The sequence below is a fragment of the Nicotiana tomentosiformis genome, chromosome 2, assembly GCF_000390325.3.
Source record: "Nicotiana tomentosiformis chromosome 2, ASM39032v3, whole genome shotgun sequence".
Taxonomy (NCBI): domain Eukaryota; kingdom Viridiplantae; phylum Streptophyta; class Magnoliopsida; order Solanales; family Solanaceae; genus Nicotiana; species Nicotiana tomentosiformis.
The window spans coordinates 52,799,534-52,825,189 of NC_090813.1; the positions used below are offsets into that span (position 1 = coordinate 52,799,534).

General features: G+C 37.7%; 1 protein-coding gene across 1 annotated transcript; it reads right to left on the minus strand.

Annotated features, from left to right (window-relative positions):
- Positions 1–502: 502 nt before the first annotated feature.
- On the minus strand, positions 503–5,382 carry LOC104118617 (allantoate deiminase 2). The gene is made up of 12 exons (XM_009629895.4): positions 5,143–5,382; positions 4,541–4,626; positions 4,195–4,298; positions 4,040–4,124; positions 3,808–3,924; positions 2,593–2,702; positions 2,407–2,512; positions 2,214–2,300; positions 1,480–1,722; positions 1,235–1,360; positions 999–1,160; positions 503–742 (listed from the first exon to the last, which is right to left on the minus strand). The coding sequence occupies exons 1-12, from the start codon at positions 5,285–5,287 to the stop codon at positions 620–622; spliced, it is 1,494 nt and encodes a 497-aa protein (XP_009628190.1). The 5' UTR covers positions 5,288–5,382; the 3' UTR covers positions 503–619.
- Between the last annotated feature and the right edge of the window lie 20,274 nt (positions 5,383–25,656).

The window sequence follows — 25,656 nt, forward strand, 5'->3', positions numbered from 1 at the left end:
CTTCCATTTACAAAACACACACACAAAAAAAAAGAAGTCCGGTACACTTAGTTTCCGCTATGTGCGGGATCCGGGGAAGGGCCGGATCACATAAATCTATTGTACGCAATCTTACCCTGCACTAAGCTCCCGCTATGCGCGTACGCAATCTTACCCTGCACTAAGCTCCCGCTATGCGCGGGATCCGAGAAGGGCCGGACCACCTAAGTCTATTGTATGCAATCTTACCTGATTGCGAGAGGTTGTTTTTGCACAAGTTGTCTTCAAATTTTTCAGAAGTTGTCAAAGCGATTTAAAGCATCTTAGGCTAAACTTAGTCGGACGGTAGATATCTGTTCTGCAAGGATGTCGCTTAAAAAATTTCAAAGAGATTATTGCTTTTCTATATTCGCTCGTTTATTCTTCTCCAATTTACCAGCAAGTGGCATCCAATATTGCCACTTATTCGAATCATGCTCAAGCAAGAGTTTGATCAACGTCGGTTCACTATGAACAGGCGAAATTGCTATTTGCAAATATACATTTTCATTCATTATTGCAACTATAGAAGTTTGCATCGATGTATATACATAATATGATTACGAATGGAAAACTAGATTGCATTGCAGAATGCCGGTAATTACAAGAGGGTCTCCAAAAATGTAAGTACTGCCATTCCAGCTGCCCAAATATCATCATCTAATACATGCTCCGCAGGAGAATGGCTGATGCCTCCACGACAACGCACAAATAGCATTCCCACCTATTGAAAAATAGTGAATCTTTAATACAAACAAGAAAGATCACGTTCATAGTGTCAATGAAGTGGGTAAGTAAAACCATGGGACACACAGGGGTTCCTATTTGCCTAAGTGGACAGAGCTACCTAGTACATGTACTGAGAGGTAGCAAGTGCTAAGTGAAATAGTCTCGCAAGTGGCCCTTACACCACCATTATCAACAGAAAGAAAGAAAATCACGTCCAAGTAAAAAAATACAAGGTTTTGAGTATAGCTCACCTTGGTTAGATGAGACATGGCCATTGCATCATGACCTGCTCCACTCATCAGTACTGGAACATCACCAGGATCCTCACCAGTAATTCTCTTCAAAGCAGCATGAGATGCAGATTTCAGCTCTGTACTTAAGCCAGGATCGCAAACGACAGCATTTGCATCATGCTAAACCAATAAGAGAAGTGTTAGTCATAGAATATGCAGCAGGTAACGCCACAGATAATTACGTATTCTCTCACCTTTCGCTCAACGTTACAAAAGACAGAACGTCGATCACACATATGATAAAGTCTATTGGAGAATTCATAAATTATAGCTTCTCGTCCCGTGTCATCCATTGCACGTACATCTACAGTGAATGTCACCTGTGAAAAATGCACATATAGTAATAAGCATCCCAGATATTCTTGTTTCCCTGAATATTGGATGATGAACAACCAAACAGTATGTGAGTTGTATGCCAGAAGTTTTAAGGAGTGCTTGCCTGGCCTGGAATGACATTACTTGCACTTGGCCAACTTGATATCTCTCCAACAGTACAGACCAGAGATCCTGCAAGAGATTCCACTGTTGAAGAAGCGCATTGACCATCATAGGACAGATAATAGTCAGGTTGTTTACAAAGGCTTTCCAGAAATACAATTAGTTCAGCAGCTGCAACCATAGGATCCTGTCGCATATTCATGGGCACTGTTCCTGCATGTCCTTGTGTGCCTCTCACTGTCACCTGCAGAGGTTAATTCAAAAGTCTGGTCAAGCTAGCATTACTTCAACCAAAATTATATGGGATAATGTATACCAAAAGGAGATTAGTAGTGACAACTAGAAGTAAGTCAAGCTGTAGATTGTGCGAAGAAAAGACTTACTGGACAAATAATTTTCTCACATAATTTAAGTACTTTTCCCCTTTGTAACATCATATCATCACAAAGATCAGAACTGCCTTTTACTAAACAAACCTAGATAGACTGAATAGATACAACAGCCAAGCGGACATTCTTATTTCTTCATTGCACGTTATATACCAAAAGGGTACTTTATCACCATGATCCAACATCTTACAAGGAGGGATGAAACGAACCGTGGAAATAAAGAACTAGAAAAAGGTGTTTTTGCTATAGGAAAGGAAAAAAAAGGGGGGAGTTGTACATGGAGGATAAGTTTATGTTAGAATAAAAGTAGATGACAACCAAGAGGCAGTAGGATAAGAATACATACCTTCAACCTTGTCTGCCCTGCTATGCCTTTTACTAAACCAAGAGGGAGACCAACAGTCTCCAGTACGGGTCCCTGTTCAATGTGAACCTGCGAAAGACCATTAGAATAAGATCCACCATCAGCAACTATGTTACCAGAGATCTTATGAAGTAGTTAGTAATTTCAATATGGCATATTGAGAACTATTATTGACCTCAACATAGCCCCAAACAGATTCTGGTTCATATTTGAGCTGCAAAAGGTTTTCTTCTGTAGTTTCTATAGAACTTGCTCCCAGAGCACCTTTCACTGTCACACCACTGAAAACAGTTGCACATTAATGTATTGAGAAAGAAAATCCATACAAACAAAGACAAGCTTTTAGGTTAGCCATACAAACTTCTTATCATGTATTTGCAATGCTGAAACTGGTAATAAGCCAGCAATAGCTGCACTTCCCAAGAAGGTCGACTGAAACCTCACTCCCTCCTCATCACTAAATGCAATTACCTGCAAAACAGTACATAAGATATTTGCAAAGCCGGAGAAACTAAATAATCTTTGATATGATTTAACTGAAAATAAAAGCTGTAAAATAGAAAGAATACAAAAGAGAAGTCAGATTGGCAGCAACAACACATTAGACAACTAGCACTATTTTTAGTGCTGTAACACTTGCTACAACTGCTCAAGGATGTAAACTCAAAATTTTGATTGTTCCAAGGATATAACGTTCAAAGATTGCAGAATATACTTTTTGAGCTAGGGTTAGATGGCCAAGAGAGGAAAATTTCACAGCTCAGTAGTGACTAGTGAGTTCACACACTTCAAAGATGAAAGACAAGGAGATAAGATGACTTTCCCAAAGAAGCAGAAAGATGCAATAAGGAGGAGAAGGATAACCAGGGAACGCTAAACTTAACAAATACTCCAAAACTCTTACAGATGGATCTGAACTTGTTCTCTTGAAGCTTACTACTATACATTAGCAAGCATCAACCTCAGAAGTTGTGAAAACTACTATAAATTATGATAGGAACTTTGGTTGGTAAAGACATATTCAGCAAAGCAGACTCAGTTAGTAGGGAAAGACAGAGAGCTAACAAGTATTAATCCATTTTCCAATTTCAAGGCCTCATATGCAAGTCACGTCTTTAGTGAAGCTTGCAACCACAAACATTAGCTTCTGAGTTGAATTGGTTTTAAATGTAAATCTCAAAGACAAAATTGACACAGTTTGAAACTTGGCGGTTGAAACCAGAACATAGTCCAAACTTCAAAGATCATTTGTGGGAGAGCTCATGACTAGGAACTTACAACTAGTACTTTAACTCATGATCCTAATCAATCTAGCAACTGAAATTTGTAGTTAAGTTAAAGAAGAAATTACTTTCTGGAATTCAGATTGGGCACTTCCCGTAACAATTGTCTTTAGGAAAATAAGAGGTCACAAATAAAGTTGCAGCCCCCCTTGGATATAGCTGATAGTAACTTTTAAAAAACGGATTTGATAGTTTAATTAAAAAAAGATATTACCCTTACGGTTACAACTAAGAATAACAGAACAGAAAACATGCCAGACGATAGCATGTTTGCTTATATTAATGTGTCTCACCTCAACCGGCCGCCTGAGTTTATCCAACCTTCTAGTGGCATTCAATGCCTTCAATGCAGATATTGCACAAATTATGCCCAATGAGCCATCAAAGTATCCAGCATCGATAACTGTATCCTGTTGCAACACAAAAAATTCATTTTCCGGTTCTTCTGCAGCATCTTAAACTAGTGATGCTGGGAAGTAAACCAAATATACTAGAAGATATAATGTAAGGAAATCAATGCGTCACCAAATGGGAGCCAATTAACAAAGCCTTTTCACTTGGATTAATCCCATCAGCCCGACCATGGACATTGCCCATTTGGTCCACCCACCTGGAATCAGGAGTGCTCTCAATTAAGTTTCTGAAGCATTAAAATATAATACGATAAGTTGAAAACTTACGTCTTCAAGCCCGCATCTTCCATCCATGCACGAAGAAGATTTCCTGCTCTGATCGATGCAGGGCTCTGGAATGTCCTTTCAAGGTAGTCATTTGCATCACTTACCTGCCACACAACACAAAACTTGTTACTTCAGCTCTTCTACTGATGAAAAGTTGGATAAGAGATAGCAGCCGTGAAACGGACTAATGGATTTTCAAAATTTGAAACCTTCCAGTGATGCATATTGTATTGTATGTATTCCAAGGAAGAACAAAACTCTGGTAAGACACAAGAAAAAAAACATTCCTCACAGGAAATTTGACTTCCACTAGTAATGATATAAATAGATTCCCCTGCTTTAATACCTTTCCGAGCTCATTAAGTCTAGCAACAGCTTCCTCCTTGAGGATTTCAGGAAACAGATCATACTTTATGCCTTGTGTATTTTCACCTAATAATGACAAAGAGAATTAACCACATTATTACAACTTTGAGGTGTTTAGCATAGAAAAGCAATTTTTGCTTAAAAAAAGAATCTTGCCCGATGAGATGGAAAGGAAACAGTTCTGTGTTATGACAAATACAATATTTTGGATTCAGAAAGAATTAATTATTTCAGACATATAACGTTTGGATTAAGACGGAAACAACCCACTATAGTTTCATCAGGACAGCTGTCCAAGCAAAACGGCTCCCAAATACTTGCAAAAGCATCACTAAAAAGGACCAAGGAACGCATTAAAAGAATGAGGAATATTTGAAGAATTAACAAAAAAGATCACAACTTTAAATCATCAACAAAACAATACAAATTCCAGGTCACAGATTCAAACCACCTTAACCATACATTTCGAGCTTCAGATATTGAAATGGTTCATTTATTATCCAAAATGGTCTAAAAACGACAACTTTTCATGTACAAATTAAAAGAAAAGAAAAAACACAAATAAATGAATACAGTAATTACCGAATGTGTTAGCAGAAGTAGCCATGGCGAAAGAAGGATAAAGAACAAGAAAGAATAAGGATAAGATCGAAAGAACGTTCTTCGTCATTGCATGGGAAGTTGGAAATGAGGTTAGATTAGAAGAGTGAAGAGAAGGAGCCGCCATGGCTACTTGCTGCAAGCTTATGGAGGAAACAACAAAAGCAAGCAAACAAGGCCACGGCTCTCTCTCAAAATGAGAAAGATAAGTCACTTTAGATTGTAGGAATCCACTACTCCTATATACTATCCACCTCACTTATTTGTTCTCGTGGCTCGTGAAGGCTCTACCTGCTTTTGTTTTTTCGGCTTTGTGGGTCCCAAAATGGTCTCCGACCCAAAGCAAGATGCTGTGGGTTCCACCAAATATTCATCCATGTTTAGTTTTTTCCCTTTCTTTTATATTCATTTCGGTTCACTTTTAATTAATTTTTTAGCTTTCTTCACACATATTAAAGAATTTATATTTTAGCATTAATTAACAATAAAATTAATTATATTAATCTTAATTTATTCATTAAAAATATGATAAATACCTATAAGTTCTTTAATCTAAGGACAATTTTGAAAAAAAAAGAAATTAACTTAATCTTGATATCCAAAAAAATCAAATATTGTTGACCACAAAAAAAATAAAAAAATTAGTTGACCGGAGGGAGTAGTAAACTAGTTAAGTAATTTGTGCTTCCCGTGGTGATATATTTCTTTTATAATTTAATTAATAGTAATTCTATTATTTCTCGTTCACTTTTACTTATTTATTATATTAAAAACTAATTTTATTTTTACTTTAATTTTAGCAAATTAAAAGAATTATTTTTTTCTATTTTATTATTAACATTTATTAATCATTCCCACAATCAGTCCTAAAACTTCTTAAAATGCTATTCTTAATATGTACTTCATTTGTCGCATGTCAAACAAGTAAAAGTGAAGAGAATATTTGATTCCTCCTCTTTCATCATTTCTTTTTCTTTTTCTGGAGTCTAGTGTTCAGCAATATGTATATTATTATACTCCATTGTTTGCCACCAGAAAGGACTGGAGAAAGCGACTACGTCTCCCAATTGAAAAGTTTGATCATTTAATAATCATTGCTCATCTGATACAACAACAACAACAATAACAACAATCCAATATAATCTCACTTGTGGGGTTTGGAGAAAGTAATGTGTGGTCTGAGGAAAGTAGTGTGTACGCAGACCTTACCCCTACCATGAGGTAGAGAGGCTGTTTCCAATAGACCCTCGGCATCCCTCCCTCTAAGAACTCCCCATCTTGCTATTGGGGTGACTCGAATTCACAAGCTCTAGATTGAAAGTGGAAGTTACTTACCATCACAGCAACCCCTCTTGTCTAATTGCTCATCTGATACAGTTTCTAATAGAATAAGGTTGAATATTACGTTATCCTTTTCGTCTATTTTGAACGAACTAAAAATTAGAGACCACATTCAGCAGGGGACAAAGATGTTTTATCCAAAAAGATAACAATTGAATTTGTATGTGTACGTGATTTAAATGATACGTAATTTAATTTAACACGAATGATCAAAAAATATAAAGTAATTGAATTAAAAGGAGACAAAACAATCAAACCAAATGTGACAGTTGATCATGTCCAACTATGCCTCCAAAGAGGTCTAGCGGTCGTTGCAAATATAATCCGGTTACAAGTCCGGAGTCGAATCACACATGAAAATAACGTATCAATTACAACTAATAATTTTGCATGAATTCAAGTAATCAACCTTCAGAAAGATTATATAACAATTTGAGAGTTTACTGACTAAGATCAAAGTAATTAAAAATACAGTAATTTGTAACTAACAAGGCAAATATTGTAGACAAGATTTGGAAAAGTCTAAGGTTATGATTTTCCCTATTGTCGGAATCTTCCCCGCTACGTTTCTGATAGGCTATATGTACCTTGTTATGTTTTGATGGTCTAACAAACTTAATAACAAGAACCAGATAAGGAACATGATACACATTCTCAAGTATGTGAAAACAACAAGACTTAAGCTGGAATTATAAATTAACGCTTCAGGAGTCAAAGAATCAACAAGGGGAACAGATGGACATCAATTCCCCTGGTGATCGTACCAGTCAACTCTCCAACATCTGTAAAATCACTGCCTGCACACGCAACGGTACAAGCACAATGCAGCAGTCAACTTCATTGGGAATGATCTTGTACCCACGAAGCTTACATCATTCAAGTAGTGGCATCAATGTTATATTAACATTAAACCAAAGATAAAATATCACTTGAACACTTAGAGAAATTTCTCAAGCACTCCACACAGTGATTGATCATCTGCCAAACGATTCTCAGCTGCATCAAGAACAAAGAACAACATAGCAACAGACCAGTTCCCTCTGTAGTGAGTTATTACATGTCCTTTTGTTGTGTTGTACTTTTATCAAAGTTCTTTACTTGTAATTTCTACTTAGCTTAGTTAGAAGCATTGCGTAGGAAACCCTTTGTAAATCATAAACTCTTGTGTTTGTGTCTTGGCTAGAGTTAGTCGAGTTGTAAAGTCTTTGTAATAGAGTTATTAAAAAGTGGCTTGTAATAGAGTTGCTACCAGTTAGTGAGGGATTAAGAGGTTAATTCATAGGTTGAAATAGGTTGTAATCTAAAGTTTGCTCAGTAGTAAAGTTAAAATCCTACAAGGGTAGGTCGTGGTTTTTAATCCCGAGAGTTGGGAATTTTCCATGCAAAATTTCTCTGTGTCATTTACTTACTGCAGTGTGCGTGTGTTCTGTGGGAACTAATAGAGAACTTGGTTCTCTATATAGTTTGGTGGACCCTCGAATTCTATTAGTTTCTTATAAATTTACCTAAATATTCTCTACAAATCGTGAGTACTTTGATTGTCGTAGCTTTCTCGAGCAAATACTACAATTTACTAGACGTATTCTCTCTAACTATGCTAGCTGGCACTAGTTTACCGCTCACTACGATTGCACCAAGACTTCGTTATCTCTAGTCCCGCCTTTAAACCCTCCGTATCGATCTTTCAACTACGTTAGGAGTAGTGTTGTTCAACAACTACCTAAATATGTACTCTCTCTCTCTCTCTCTCGGGCAATAAACACACTAAATAGGCACAGTTAATTGAGAGCTCTTCAATTAACAACAATGAAAATATAGTTGAACAAGTAGAGAAAAATCAAAGACAAATCTATATTAAACGCAATAGAAAATCATCCTCCAATAGGTTTCATCAAATCTTAGATAAGAGAGTTTAGCTACTCATAAATATAACAACAATCAACATAATATTTAAATACATGAAATTACAAAGTAAAGATATAAAGGAAGGAAAAACTCGTTTGATTCTTGCTCCACAATGCTTGGCAACCTTTTTCTTCTCTAAAATCATGACCAACTCTAGAATAACTCGTTTGGGGTGTATTTATGTCAATATACGGTCCAAATCCGAGTTGAGGTCTTTTTAATCCGCGACTTTTAATTACCGTGCTATAGACCTCGCGAAGCCTGGTCTATAGCGCGGTCGAAACCTCGCGAAGTCTGGTCTATAGCACGGTCAACCTGGCTATAGACCTCACGAAGCCTGGTCTATAGCGCAGTCAACCTGGCTATAGACCCCGCGAAGCCTGGTCCATAGCGCGGTCGACCTAGCTATAGACCTCGCAAAGCCTGGTCTATAGCACGGTTAACCTGGATATAGACCGTGCAAAGCCTGGTCTGTAGCACGATTTGGATACTTGATACTTTTGTGCTCTTTTCTTGTATTTTTGTCCTCTTTCTGTGCAACTTTCGTTCGACGATTCTTTCCGATATTCCTACACATAAAACAACCCAATTTAGCTCAAATATCGCACAATAACTCATTAGAACAACAAAATATAGGGTGAGTAATGTGCTAAAAGTATAGCATTTTGGCCTCACACCACCACCCCACACTTAAACGTTGCTCGTCCTCGAGCCAACCACTAATTCCTAGAGCACTTTTACTCTCTTTTAGCACATCTGAGGCACACCATACCTATGCCTATGATTGATAGCAACAATTAAACCTTAGCATATGCCTTCAAACTTCCCTTTACTTTATGCCATACTTCAAATCTTTATTCAACAAAAGGACAAGAAGTTTCTAACAATCCTAACCTCACAAACCGACTCAATAGCACAATGCATTCATGATTTGAACACTTAACATCATAGAGAAATCTAATAACGTCACCTATCCCTTGCGAAATTATGTGCCTTCACAACAAGAACAAGAGAGTAAGTTGAATCCATACATTCGAATCAAATGCTCAAATATATTTTAAGGATTCTCATATATCAAAGAAATTTCTCACTCTTACAAAGAAGTCACATGCATGCACAAAGTACCATAGGCTTGCCCATTATATAAACTTCTACTAATGTAGGCTTACTCGATCTAAAATCAATTAGGACTTTTTATGGTTGTAGTGTTGGCTTAAGGACGAGTATAATAAATTTAGGAATAGTGACTAACCCTCCTAAATACTTTAACACATCACATAATTAACTTTAAGCCCATTTTTCTCCAACCTAACTGCATTTTCACAAACAATATCATCCCGAAAGTATTTTCTATTTCTTTAAGCACTACTTTAATTCACACCCACTAGCAAGAACAAGATCTCTCTCTTTTTTTTAGTTTCCGCTAGTGTGTATTATTTTACAAAATAAGTGCACCCTTCTTTCTTTCATTGGTTCCACTCGAAAGCTACCCCACACTTAGTCCTTACTTCTTCTTGTACTCACTTCATAATTAAAGTGCTTTACGAGGTACAAGGATCAAAATAATGTTAATTAAGAACAAATGGGCATAGACTTGTAGTGTGGTTGCCAAACAAAAGTCTATAGGCTCAAAAGGGTTGACTAGGGATACATTTTATTTGTGGCAGGCATTAAGTCCAAAAAGATCAAAGAAAGCCTAAAATTATTTTTTAAACCGAACAAAACCTAAAATTTCACTTCAACTTACATGTCGGGCAAGTTCTATACTCTAATGCAATGACACTGACTATACAATTTCTCACCACTCATGGCACATGACTCACCAAGGACTGTTCCATTCCCATTCTCAAACAATTGCAAGTATTCACAAAGCCACAAAATATTAAGCATCAAACATAAAGTGACACAAACGAAAAAAATGAGATATAGGCGTCAATAAACATGTTATTACTCAACAAGGAATAATAAATATTTTCAAACCATAGGGAAGGTACTACACATGCTAGAGCCTAAATATGCTACTATCAAACTAGTCAAAGGCGCCTAGCATTTCTCATTTTTCCCTTTCTTTTGTTCCCTAAATTCTATTCTAATCTAAAGACAAAACAACAACTACTACCCAGTTCAACTACATCCCGTGAAAAAGAACCGATGCACAAAAAAAAATATATGAGGGATTATTACTATCTACAATAATAAAAGACATATATATATATATATATATATATATATATATATATATATACACACACACACACACACACTTTGTTAGACTTAAGTCCCTCAAGAAAACTGCCTAAGAGATCCATCGTCGGGAAAAGTCCAGTCATTTTATTTTATTTTATTTTTATTTTTAAATAAAATTAAATAAGGGGAAATTCCGTTTTTACTGAATCCGCATTCCCTGAGGAGGCCTGGTCAATCAAATGATTTTGTCTGGCATAAAAAAAGTAGGAATGGATAAATAACACATAAATCGAGGGCTATGCGGATCCTTAGACATATATGAAATGGAATAAAGATGAACCAAGCTACTTATGAATGTAACCACAATTAACATCACTACGGTTGGGCTATCAAACAAGGGGTCAGAAGTGAATTACGAGTCAGACCAATCTGCGAATCGAGCGAGCTCCCCCTGCATGCAATGATGTGGTGGAAAACTTCTCATTCTAATTTAGTGCTCTCCGAACCGTGCGGTAAGGTTTCCCATCACACGGCTCACCAACTTGATCTTTCGCGATGAAAATAAAATAAACATTAAACACACAAACTAATTAGTTTGTCTAATATTTTCAAATGAAAGAGAATACCTTTCACTCCACACTTAGATTATGCATTGTCCTCAATGCATATATAAATTCATAAATACAAAAACATGTAAGGTGATTGGAAAAACTCCCTGATCAGTCATCGTCCTCGCCCTCATCATCGAAGGCTCCATCTGCACCTGTCCAGTCCTCATCCTTTGCTCCCTCATCATTATCATCATCATCCTCGTCGGACTGCTCTGGCTCGGCCTCAGAACATATTGGTGTGTTGATATCCTCATCATCTAGGAGTCACTGCCCATCGCCAAGCTTAACTAGATGTTGTGCTTGGGGATTGAGCGGATAACGCTCCTCCAAGGTGGCCCTCTCCTCAGTAGTGGCCGGCCTTCCCCCAATCCTCAGCTGTAAATCCATCATCCCATATATATGTGCCATAAAGTTATTATCTTGAGAATTGCACTCGGCACCTGTCATTGTGGCCATGGCATTCTCCTCTTTTACCTATATGCTTGTGATGTCCGTTAGTCTGAGAGGTGTAGGAATGACTATATCAAAATCTCGCTCCTCCTCCACCTCTTCTTTGCGCAGGTACTGAGTCAACATGTTGGCGAAGGACAATCTGTCAATGCACTTTCTTGTTCTCACCTGGGACATCTGGTAGCATATTAAGTGGCCCACATTCACTCTCTGGCCAGTCATGAGGAAGTACAACACGCATATCCTTTCACGGCTTATAAGAATCTCATGATTGCATGATATTAGTCGCGTGTTGATCAATTTCAGCCACACCTGAGCTTCCGGCTTCATTTTTTTCTTTGGAAATTTCTTATGGCATTGGGTTTTCTTGTCACGAACCCAGGCAGCCACAAAATTGACATCACAGAGAGTGTGCCTCAATGCCTGATATGTAGGACGGGTGATGAAGTTGTTCAAGGGTTCCTATGGAACATCTGGAGCTCCCAAAAAAATTGCATATAGCTGTTGCCAAAAAAATTGATCAACCTTCCTCTAATAGGCACCAACTGCTCAGGATTATTCGGATCAAAACCGACATAAAATTCCCGAACAAGGTTGAGATTTATATCCTCGGTGTTTAAATACGTAGCTTAAGCCAAGGTCATGAATACCTTTACAAATTAATTGGTACTTAGCTTGTAGGCGCCGCTCATGAATAGATAAATCAGAATGTATATGTCTCAGCCGACAAAGCTTGTACCAATCCTTGGTAGATTGAGGTATGCTCTTCAGTCTAAATTCTCGTTGTCCCTAAGGTTGTGGGCGTGTGGCTGCTATAGCTGCAACTGCTTGCAACTCTTCAACTTGGCTTGAAGTGGCCTCCCCACCTTTTCTCTTTTTCGGTGGAGGTCTGGAGGAAGCCTTGGCCTTAGTTGGAACAGTAGCCTTGCCCTTGCCTTTACCATCATCTTTTTTAGGAGGCATACTCGTACCTACATAAGTGAACATTCCTCGATGATAAAGTAGATTAATCAATTCAAAATATGGTCTTGCGACCCCACACTTAAGAGTTCTCTACATGATGTTCAACCATTTTGAGGCTACTCAGAATTCACCTCTTTATTTTAGCATGCGAATAAAGCAATGGCAAAATGGTGTTTACTATAATTGCGATGCATGTAGCTACTGTTTAGCCCACCTAAACTTGAAATTTGGAGTGTTGCAATGCAACATAGCATTAGTCATTACAATCCCGTAGAGTAGAACTCCATTTGGGCTAAGAATGCCTTTGAGGCATTTTGACAAACACTTAGCGTGCACTGGTGTTATCAAATTGGTTGTAGATATGAGGGAATGCCTAACCTTCCCCAAATCGGCTTGGTGATTTCATATTATCATCCTTGTACACAATAACAATATCAATCCTATGGGGTTTATGGGATTAGGGCGAGCAAGCACATTGTTGCTTTGAAGATATACCCAAAAATGGTGGAATTGCATTTCTTTAGCTAAATTCAAATTTTTGACAGAGGAGAGAGTTAGAAACATACCTTAGATGCTTAGGAGGATTGAAGTGTTCTTTAATTGATGTCCCAAGTGATTAAAAGAGATGATGAGCGAAGATTTTCAATGAAATTAGTGTGTGAGGGGAAGGGAAAAAGGGACGGGCAGTGTAGTGTTAAGTGTGTGTGTGTGTGTGTGTGTGTGTGTGTGTGTGTATGAATGTGTGTTTAACTATGTTATAACTAACAGAAAGAATTTAAAAAAAAACAAAACAAAACTAAACAAATTAAAAGCAACACTAACCCGGCGACGCGAGCTCCCAGCGAGCATAACACCATGCGAGGCTATCTGTTTAGAGTGAAACAGACTGGGTGATGCAAAGCTAACAACGAACTAAATGCCTGGAGACGCAACCTTTGCCGCGAGATTGATCTTGGTCAGCCTGGATATAGATCTTGCAAAGCTTGGTCTGTAGCACGGTTTGGATACTTGATGCTTTTGTGCTCTTTTTTTGTATTTTTGTCCTCTTTTTGTGCAACTTTAGTTCGACGATTTCTTCTGATGTTCCTACACATAAAACAATCCAATTTAGCTCAAATGTCGCACAATAACTCATTAGAACAACAAAATATAGGGTGAGTAATGTGCAAAAAGTATAGCATTTTGGCCTCACATCAACAATTAAACCAAATGAGACTAAATAATTAAGCCTTGCATTAGGTTCAAATGCTAAGAACCGGTCCTAATCGATCCCTCGGAATGGAGCTCGGTTAAAATTAGATAGATGAACAGCGGAAGAACACTTGAATAATTACTAAAAGACAAAAGTAAACTTTATTGCTTTGATATGCATGCCAACAGTGACCCAAAAAATAAAAAGGTTCTCCCCTTTATATAGTAGGGGAGTCTAACCCCGATTCAAGTCTAAATAAGATAAAAATCCTTTTCTTCTTTTTCTCTCATGAAAACACGATCTACAACTTATATCGATCATGATCCGCGTCATAATATCCGGTTGATGGCGGATATTTCGGCTCTCCATTTGTCTGCTTTGACCGTTTCTTCGTTTTACCCTCTGTTCTTCGTATTGCTCGAGCTGGGATCTCTCCGGGTTCGGCCATGCTCGATTCCCAACGTATCATCTACCCGCTCCTGGTTCCGCTCTGCAGGCACCCTCGGCCTTAATCGAGCTAGTAACGTGCAACATTGTTCCTTGCTTCTTAACAAAAAATTGAGGATAACTTTATCCCCGATTTTACCCGTACATAGATAGTCCCCTCACTTCTCGGAGAGTAAATTATAGGAGTGATGAGAAGTGACTAATTGACCCTGGTTCCTTCCCTCGCATAAAATAAGCAAGTTGATGAACCGAAACTTCCCATCAGTTACGTCGCTCTGATTTTGGACACACATGAGCCGCCCGTTGACCATCCTCGGCAGTTACCGAATGTGAAACATCATGCATTCATTATTCTTTCCCTATAAAAGCTATGGTTTCCTACTTTCACTTTTTTACTTTCTGATTTTGAACTTCTTTGAGTTACCCTCGAATTTTTCATCTGTTCATCAACCCTCCAAATCTTCATAACTTTGTTCTTCACATTTTCATATCTTTATAGTTCATCTTCAAATCTTCATACCAAATCTCCAAACCTTCAAATCTTCATATTCTCAGATAGAAATAGCTAAGACTTCGAAATTAGTACCCCAAAATACTGCACCGATGACTTCTTCCTCGGCCACTATATCGAGACAACGCTTCCGGTAGTAGCCCCGGGACCTCCTCTTACAGATTTTATCCCAGGAGGCTGCTTCATAGATAATGACTTCAAGGTAGAGAAAGCCTTAGCATAAGGAGACCGAGATGAAGAGGCGTAGAGGTATGTTTGCTCTATCACCGAGGAGACACTTGAAGTAGTCGGAGAGGAATGCAAGTAGGAAGGTAAAGCTATAGTCGTTCCTAATCCCGACGAGGACATCACGACACACGTGGAAGGATATTTAAGTGTTTACAAGTATCCTTTCACGTTCGGTCAGGTTGACACGGTGATCCTCAAATTCTGTAAGAGGTATCAAATCTGCCTCGGGCAGATTCATCCGTCCTTTTGGAGGATCGTGACCCTTCTCCATCACTTTGCGAACAACTCGGAGGAGCCTCGGTTTCACGACCCAAAATCCTAACCTGTCGTGATGGCGCCTATCTCAATATTAAGCAAGCTGATAACCTCAATAAATCATAATAATCTCTTAAGTTTGAAAATATAATATTTGAATTCCATAGAAAACCTCACAATTTCAGATACAAAACACTACCAAAACTCGGTGTCACTAAGTATATGAGCATCTATATAATAATAATGTCTGACTAATAAACACACTGTCTGAAAATATGGAATAGTACAATAACCTAAAGGAAAGAGAGTCAAGGTATGCGGACGCCAAGCAACTACCTTGATAGTCTCCAACAGAATAAACTACGAAATCTAGCAGCCGCTGTATCCGGGAGCACCTGGATCTGCACACGAAGTGCATAGTGTAGTATGAGTACAACCAACTCAATAAGTAACAAGACTAACCTCGGGACTGAAAGTAGTGACGAGCTCAACATATACATCCCAGTGTAAAAATAATAATACAGAAATGTAGGCATGCTTTCAAGTTTAACAGTTAAACTCAGTAAAATTAAAATAGATCAATTCTGAATGATATGAGGTTTATGACATCTCTATGTCTACATGCCAATGTGCATACTGTATATGATGCATCTCAGTGAAAATCTCGTGTACTCAAGTCTCAAAATACTCAATCACTCAGTACTGTATATGACCAATCCAGTCTAGGAAAAATCTATCCCATATATATATATATATATATATATATATATATATATATATATATATACACACACACACACACACACATCAACTGATAGTTAGTCACTCAGTATTGTACAAGGCCAATCCAGTCTAGGGGAAGATCCATCCCCGAATATCAATGATTCAGACAAGATTCATGCCTAGGGAAAATACATCCCTCAATATCAATGCTTCGGGCAAGATCCATACCCAAGGAAGTTTCATCCCTCAATATATATATATATATATATATATATATATATATATATATATATATATCAACTGCGCTCACTGTGGGGGGTGCAGACTCCGGAGGGTCTCCTTCAGCCCAAGCGCTATAATAGCCAGATCCAGGTATAAATAAATAAACATGCTGTGGTTGCAGCCCGATCCCATAAATATCACTCAAAATCTCCAGTCTCTCGGGCTCTCAATGACATGAAAAATCAACCCGACATGATGATATAATGTATCAATAAATGACAACAGAGACTGAGATATGATATGCAAGACAGATGTGACTGAGTATAAAATTATAAATTTAAACAAATAGTTCCACAACAATACGACCCATGTGGGTCCCAAAATATATCGGCACGTAGCCTGAACATGATCTTTAATATGAGACTCAGCTCAATTTCTCTAACACGCGGAGGATATGTGAATAATGACATTTATTTAATTATGCAACTCCACGGAATCAATTAAGTCACAATTCCTATGATGCACGCCCACACGCCCGTCACCTAGCATGTGCTTCATCTCCAAACAATTCATACAACACGTAATTCGGGGATTCATAACCTCAGAACTAAGTTTAAAAGTGTTACTTACCTCAATCCGAGCAATTATTTATTCCAATTAAACCTTTTCCTCGCGATTTGGCCTCCGAATGCCTCGAATCCTAGTCAAAAGAATTCGATACAATCAACACGAGGTATAGAAATCAATTCCATATGAAAATGCTAAATTTTACAATAAAAATCCGAAATCAATTCAAAAATCAATAGTGGGGCCCACGTCTCGTAACCCTACAAAGGTACAAAATATGAACGTCTATTCAACCATGAGTCCAACCATACTAATTTTACTCAAATCCGACTCCGAATCGATGTTCAAATCTCGAAAATTCATTTGATGGAATTGTAGAAAATTCCTCCGATTTCTTTTGAAAAATCAATAATCTAACACCGAAAATGAAGATTAATTCATCGAATATAATCAAAAGGGAGTCAAGAACACTTACCCCAAGTTGTGTGGTGAAATATTTCTCTAAAAATCGCCCAAACCGAGCTCCCCAACTCTGTTTTCGTCAAAAATGGCAAAAACCTCCCGTCTATAGGGATTTTAATGTTCGGGCGCCACATGTGGCGTGGGGCGCTGCCTGTGGCACCGTTTCCAGAACTCCAGAAGTACCAGCTCCAGGGATAGTGCCCCACGCTACCCTGGACGCTGGCGACGATGGAAAATATATTCCGACACAGAAATGGGCATAACTCTCTCATACGATGTCCGAATTCGACGATTCTTTTTGCTATGGATCCGAAATTTCAATACGGATCAAATGCATCAATCAAAACGGAATTTGGATCTCATTTTCGTAATGTGATACCACTTAAATCTTGAAGAAACGACGTCGGAATATTCTACATTCGATGCCGAAACCTAGCAAATCAAGTTCTATTTACCTCAAATTTTGCACACAAGTCATAAATGATATAACAGACCTATTCCCAATTTCCAGAATCGTATTCCGACCCCGATATCAAAAAGTCAACTCCCCGGTCAAAACTCCAACTTAAATTTCTATTTTAGCCATTTCAAGCATAATTTAACTACAGACTTTCAAATAATTTTCCGGACACGCTCCCAATTCCAAAATCGCCATACGGAACTGTTGGAATCATCAAAAATCTATTCTGGGGTCGTTTACACATAAGTCAATCATCCGATCAACCTTTTCAACTTAAGCTTTCATCTTTGAGACTAAGTATCTCAATTCATTCCGAAACCTCTCCGGACTCGAACCAATTATCCCAACAAGTTACATAACAACTGTAAAGCACAAATTGAGCAGTAAATAAGGTAATAGAGCTGAAATACTCAAAACGACCGGTCGGGTCATTACATTCTCCCCCACTTAAATATACGTTCGTCCTCGAATGTGCCAAGAGTTTTTTCCAAGCCATCACATCACTATTCCATCTTACCACGCACATACCCGTTGGTGATCCCATACCACGCTATTCCACATAGGCCTGACAATACCACGTAATTGAAGATCATTACTTCAACCTTAGCCCATAAACCTTGGAATTCAATTTCCAACATTCAGAATTTCTTTTCAAGACTCGAATCTCACATTTACATACTGTATGAGTCTGAACAAGCTGTATCAAGCCATAACCATAACCCCAAATATAATCACGTTACATACTACACAACTCGCATGCTCGCAACACCATTCTCGATCACAGTAACTACTCAAACTAATCTGGTACTAGTATTAAACCCCATATCAAGCCAAACCTCGTTCCAAAACCTTCGTACACTGCTGAAAATGAAAGAAACATGCGAAATCTCATAACCCTTTATCAGATCAACAAGTCATGGAGCTTTGTCGCCCCAACTAGAACCATAATCACCTTCTAAGACGACTTTCAATATTATCCTCCCAATATACCGTAATAAAATCTGATAGTACCCATTCTAGGTCCAATGACCATATATTATTAAACACAACTATCCCACTGACATGCCATACCAATACAACTCAAGCCACAACTGCGCAACCTTTTACCCAAAATGGAAGATGTCTCAAAGTAGGGAATAGTATTGCAAGTTCAACAAACACCACCACAACTGCAATGCTATAAGCTCATTATATATAGTAGAACCAAGACACACGAATTTAATAACGGTAACTAGCTCTTCTAGAGCTATCATTAACATGACTTGCTCGGACAACTCACGTGCTACAGTATCAATATCTGGACCCGCACGGACAACTCACGTGCCAATAATATCAGTATATGGATCCGCACAAACAACTCATGTGCCGATAATATAATCCGCCTGGCATAGTCACAGGCCTCCAGTCCAAGCATATCATACAGGAGAAATCAAATAAGTACACATGTATATGATAAATGAATTAAGATTCTCATGCTCCTAGACTGGTATAAATAACCCGCCATAGAGTAGGCAGGTGCAAAGTGTGCTATCACCACTCAAATCGGCAAGTTAACGCATAAATAGTAACTACCCAATTTATTTAGGGAATTAGCCTATTTGTAACCTCAAGTGTAGTCCAGATAGTTCTCGACAAAGGTACGAATAAGAGAAACATTATAACTTTACGCTTAACAGTCAACTCTAGGCATATCTTTGCCTAAGCATTCTTCCGAGTATGAATACTTGCCCTGATGTCCGCACATGGCTCAAACCTCCCATATGTACGCACTCGTGGCGTGCAACTATCATAAATAATTAATGCAATTAGTGCCTCCACTAAGTTTAAATAAAATACTCACCTCAACCAGGTCGCAACCCTGAAATAATTTGCTTCTGAGAACTCCCAATCCCCCAAATTCATAGAACATATGAACCACCGTAACTGATCACAACTCCAGCACTCGAATGACTATCACATCCTTCATGCACGATCATCCCACTAGGAATACTTTCATAATTCTTCTGTGCTGCATAACGATAATTGGAATATTAGCAGTCTATCACCCAGATGAGTACCATAATATCGATGAACATTCGTAAGTCAAAACACAATGCGCCTTCTGAAATATGCACCGTTCTCAGGGATTACCGAGCAGTTATAACATTAATCCAAATATATGAAACTGACCATTCTGTCCAGAATTCATGACCTTCCCTTTAAGAATAAACTGCCACCTTGTACATATAAATCTTAATCCCGCACAACATACCACATCTATCATGCCATCATGTGACAAGCATGAGAATCTCATTATCAACTCTGAGTCACTAGTAATTTACATACCCGATCAGTTAGAAACCTTTCATTTTCTCTCATCTATGAGGAAATCACAATACGCAACATGTCCCTCACATCGGTAGAAAATATCTGGTTTGAACCATGGTAGAAACCATCAAGAACACTTTGAAATTCATTTGCACATAACCAAGCTATCAGAACTGAATTCCTCTAATTCGACCAAGCCACACAGGTCACAAATTCCACTAAAACATTTGTAAAGCCTCACCACTTCACAAGTACCAAAGAACCGATCATACCATACTGGTCTAGCCTACTACCAGTCGTCCTAGTTTCTCCAACTTTCATCTGAATTACCCTCAAGTTGACATTTCTCCCCATCAGACCTCCACGACCCTTACCCAAAGTTCACTACAAGACATCCTAACATAAAACCATACCGCCCTAAGGCCCATAAGCCACTGTATTCTTTTTAAGCACCACAAAAGTACCACAACCGAGACCCCCACACTGAAAAGACCTTATGTGGACTTAAAATTATTCCTTTTTTACCTTTCTTGTACTGAAATGTAGAATCCATAGTCATACATAATTATCGCAAGTCCCGACACCATCCAATGTAAATAATCGATTCTGGCGATAAACAAATTCCGAAAAATTTTCAATTGACACACACACACACACATATATATATATATATATATATATATATATATATATATATATATATATATATATATATTTTGTTTTTTTAAAATCCATTAGAACCTTTTCGAAAGTCACCCACTATGCTTAAATCTAAATTGCACCGTCCAAACGGGCCGAAAGACACAAGCCCCATTAGCACAATAACCCCCAAAGAAGTAACCATGCCTTAACACCACCAATCAAATTCATACTTCGTACGCACTACTTCCTTCAAATTAATAATTTAATCATTTCAAGATTTTTCATATTTTCATAAAGTGCAATATAACCCGCATTCAAAAATTTTTTTTTACTCGAGTCATCCCCGATCTCAACCTCTGCAAGTCATAACTACTCAACAAGTATACCTCGGATCAAAACCAATACCGTACATAAGAGTGCAATCAAATCGCAGATAGCAGAAACCCCCACTTGGCTCAGAGCCATATAACAAAACATCTGATAACTCACCATACCCATACTCTACTATTGTCATAATCCCGTAGTTAATTTCACGAAAATGCTTCACAAGCTCAGGTAACGCAAACCATAAAATACCTCAAATCATCTACTAAGCCCGCCTTCATCTCCGTGACGGTAAAGTCAACTTTCTCAACTAATCCAAACTCAAATCTCAACACGTATACCCCGATGGGAGAAAAGAAACCCTCTACTGAACATTATAAGGAACACACATACATAGAATACTCTGCGGGAGATAATCCACCTGCTTAGCCTCAAATTGACATCTTGCTATACCCTTTCGCAACCACAATTACTAGGGAATCACTTAATATTTCTGAGTTTGAACTCATCAACACAATATGAGAATCTACTTCGCTCTATAATTAAACAGCATGACAAATCCCTCAATGCACTCACAACTCAAGACCGTACATCACATCAAAACAAGAATCAAGTACTAAATAGTAAACTTTTGAGTCACAAGTAAACTTTATTTGTCTCATTCAACCCATCTAGACACATCCCGCATTTACATCATACTCATCATATAGTCATTCAACCGCTCATCGAGCCACAAATTCAACTCATAGGGATACTACCGAATGCATAAGTCCAAACACACAAGTTCTCACAACCGAAACTACCGAGCTTAAGCTGCGGTCTAACCCCGGCCTCAAGTCCTCCAGACTGGCCCATCACTGAAACACAGAATACTCATGTCGAACCTCATTAATGGAATCACAAGCCGGCAATACACAGACGATACCGAGCGTTCACATACGTACACGAATGCATAGAAGGGTTTCAAAGAGTTATGTTTCAAGCTGAATCAATGTCGCATGATAGAATACAAGAAAGTGAAATTTCCTAAGGGTTTGGCAGCCTCTCGAAGATAAGTACAGATGTCTCCATATCGATCCACAAGACTCTACTAAACCTGCTCATGACTCGTGAGACCTATGTAACCTAGGCTCTGATACCAACTTTTCACGACCCAAAATCCTAACCTGTCGTGATGGCGCCTATCTCAATACTAGGCAAGCCGATAACCTCAATAAATCACAATAATCTCTTTGGTTTAAAAATATAATATTTGAATTCCATAGAAAATCTCACAATTTTAGATACAAAATACTCCTAAAACCCGATGTCACTGAGTACATGAGCATCTAAATAATAATAACGTCTGACTGATAAACACACTGTCTAAAAATATGGAATAGTACAATAACCGAAAGGAAAGAGAGTCAGGGTCTGCGGATGCCAAGCAACTACCTTGATAATCTCTAACAGAATAAACTTCGAAATCTAGCAGACATCGTATCCGGGAGCACCTGGATCTGCACACGAGGTGTAGAGTGTAGTATGAGTACAACCAACTCAATAAGTAACAAGACTAACCTCCAGACTGAAAGTAGTGACGAGATCAACATGTACAGTTCAGTGTAAAAATAACAATACAAAAATGTAGGCATGCTTTCAAGTTTAACAGTTAAACTCAATATAATTAAAATAGATCAATTCTGAATGATATGAAGTTTATGATTGTGATGCCCCAAAAGGTCATATTTAAATTTAATAATTAAATATGTGTTCTAAGACCTAAAAAATCACTAGTTATCATTTCTCGAATTGCGTGCACAATTCGTATAATTATTCGGAAAGTTTTATGTGAAAAATAGATTAAAATGTGAAATAGAGTCTTAAAACCCAACTGAGTTTACTCCGATCTTCATTTTTAGCAAACGAACCTGAATCAGTTTTTGACTATTTTGGTAGATCCGTATCGTAATTTGGGACTTGGGCGTATGCCCAGAATTTAATTTGGAGGTCCCTAGCTCAAGTTATGGCCATTTAACGGAAACTAGATATTTAAAGGCTAAAGATTTCCAAAGTTTGACCACGGATTTAACTTTTTGATATTAGGGCCGGAATCCGTTTTTGAAAATTAGAATAGCTCCATTATGTCATTTATGACTTGTATGCCAAATTTGAAGTCATTCCGGATTCATTTAACATGCTTAGGCACAAGATTTGTAAATTGAAAAGTTTGAAACTCAAAAGTTCGAATCGAGGTTTGAATTGTAATTTTAGCATTGTTTGATGTGATGTGAGGTCTCAACTTAGTTCGTATGATGTTTTATAACTTGTTGGTATATTTGGTTGAGGTCCCGGAGGCCTCGGGTGGATTCCGGATAGTTAACGGATCAAAATTTGGACTTAAGGAAAAACCTAAAATTTTGGCCTTCTGGTGTAATCGCGCCTGCGGATTTTAGACCGCATATGTGAGCTCGCAGATGTGAGTTTTGGCTCGCAGAAGCGAAAGGTAAGGGGTTGGACAGTGTACCCAGGTGCGGAACTTTTGCCGCATCTGCAAAGCCGCAGAAGCGGCTTCTTGTCCGCAGAAGTGCCCCATCCCGCAGAAGCGGCCCCATTTCTGAAAAAGCGGAAACCGCAGATGCGGTCAAGTGCCCACAGATGTGAAAATGCTGGACATAACCCATAAAATGGAAAGTTAGCCATTTTTACTCATTTTTGAGTTTTGGGTCTCGGATTTAGGCGATTCCAAAGGGATTTTCACGACTTTGAATTGGGTAAGTATTCTATAACCAAAAGTGATTATATTTCATAAATCCATGTCTATATTCATTATTTATTTCGGATTTAGATGGAAGAAACTGGAATTTTTGTAAAACTTTCCAAAAAGGAAAACTTAAGATTTGGAGGTCCATTTGACGTCGGAATTTGGTGATTTTTGTATGGTTGGACTCGTCTCGGAACGGAAGTTCGGATTTCGTAAGTTTTTTTCGAGATTCGAGACGTGGGCCCCACTGTCGATTTTTGAGATGAATTTCAGCTTTTAATCCGAAAAATTAGTACATTCATATGAAATTAATTCCTACGATTTGTATTGAGTATATTGAATTGTTTATGACTAGATTTGAGGATTTCGGACACGAATTTGCGAGGCAAAGGTTTATTGGATTCTTGAACTTGGTTGCAAAGCGAGGTAAGTGTCGTGGTTAAACTTGACTTGAGGGAATAGAACCCTTGAATTATTTGCTACGTGAATTTCATGTGTAACGATGTATAGGAAAGATGACAAGTGCCTATACTTTATCAAATTAATTGTTTGCTTAATTATTTAAACATCTTAAATTATTTTAAGACATGAATTAATTGTTATAATAATTGTTTCTTTCATATTCCTTGTCAAATATTTATTCTTGAATCCTTGCAATAATTGTTACATGTTTATTTGAATTATGTGTCTTAATTGCTACTTGACATTTAGTATATTAAATATTAAACTGCCTATGCTCTCGCTGATTTCCACAATTAATTGCTGCTTGTCATTATCTGTTTCATAAATAAATTATGATTATTGTATTCCTTGATGCTTAATAGTTTCTCATTGAACGTGGTATTTATTGGAGTATTTTTATTACATTTAAGAGTTATTTAAATATATTGGGGGATCGGGTTGCACGCCAAAACGGAAATGAAAATAAATATATTGGGGGATCGGGTTGCACGCCGCAACAGATTTATTTAAAATTTATATTGTTGGAGCGGGTTGCACGCCGCAACAGAAATTTAGTGAGGAATTATATTGGAGGAATGGGTTGCACGCCGCAACAGAATTGATTGAAATGAATATATTGGAGGAACGAGTTGCACGCCGCAACAGAATTGAATATGAATATATTGTGGGATCGAGTTGCACGCCGCAACGGAAATTGATTGAAATAATAATTGGTTATGACTGTCGAGTTGACTTCAACTGTTAAAATGAGTTACCTGATTTATTTATATTATTGTTGTTGTTGTTATTATTATTATTATTATTATTATTATTATTATTATTATTATTATTATTATTATTATTATTATTATTATTATTATTATTATTATTATTATTATTATTATTATTATTATTGCATACAAGTTAATGTAAGCGACCTTCCTTAGCCTCGTCACTACTTCGTCGAGGTTAGGCTCGGCACTTACCAGTACATGTGGTCGGTTGTACTAATACTACACTCTGTACTTCTTGTGCAGATTTCGGAGTTGGTCCTAGCGGCGTACTATAGATTTTCCCAGATACAGCTACCAGTGGAGACTTGAGGTATAACAACACAACGTTCGCAGTTCTGAAGTCCCCTTCTATCTTATCTCAGCTGTGTATTATATTTCAAACAGCTTGAATTTTATTCAGACCTCGTGCACTTGTGACTCCAGTTCTGAGATGGTATTTAGATATCGCATTTATTATGAATTATTCACTTTATTTCAGACTTTATTTCAATATTTGTTTCTTTGTTATTAATTAATTTAAAATTATGTTGAAATGACGAATTATATTCTAACGTTAGCTTGCCTAGCAAGTGAAATGTTAGGCACCATCACGGTCCCGAAGGTGAGAATTTTGGGTCGTGACAATGACATCTCTATGTCTACATTCCAATGTGCATACTGTATATGATGCACCTCAGTGAAAACGTCGTGTACTCAAATCTCAAAATACTCAATCACTCGG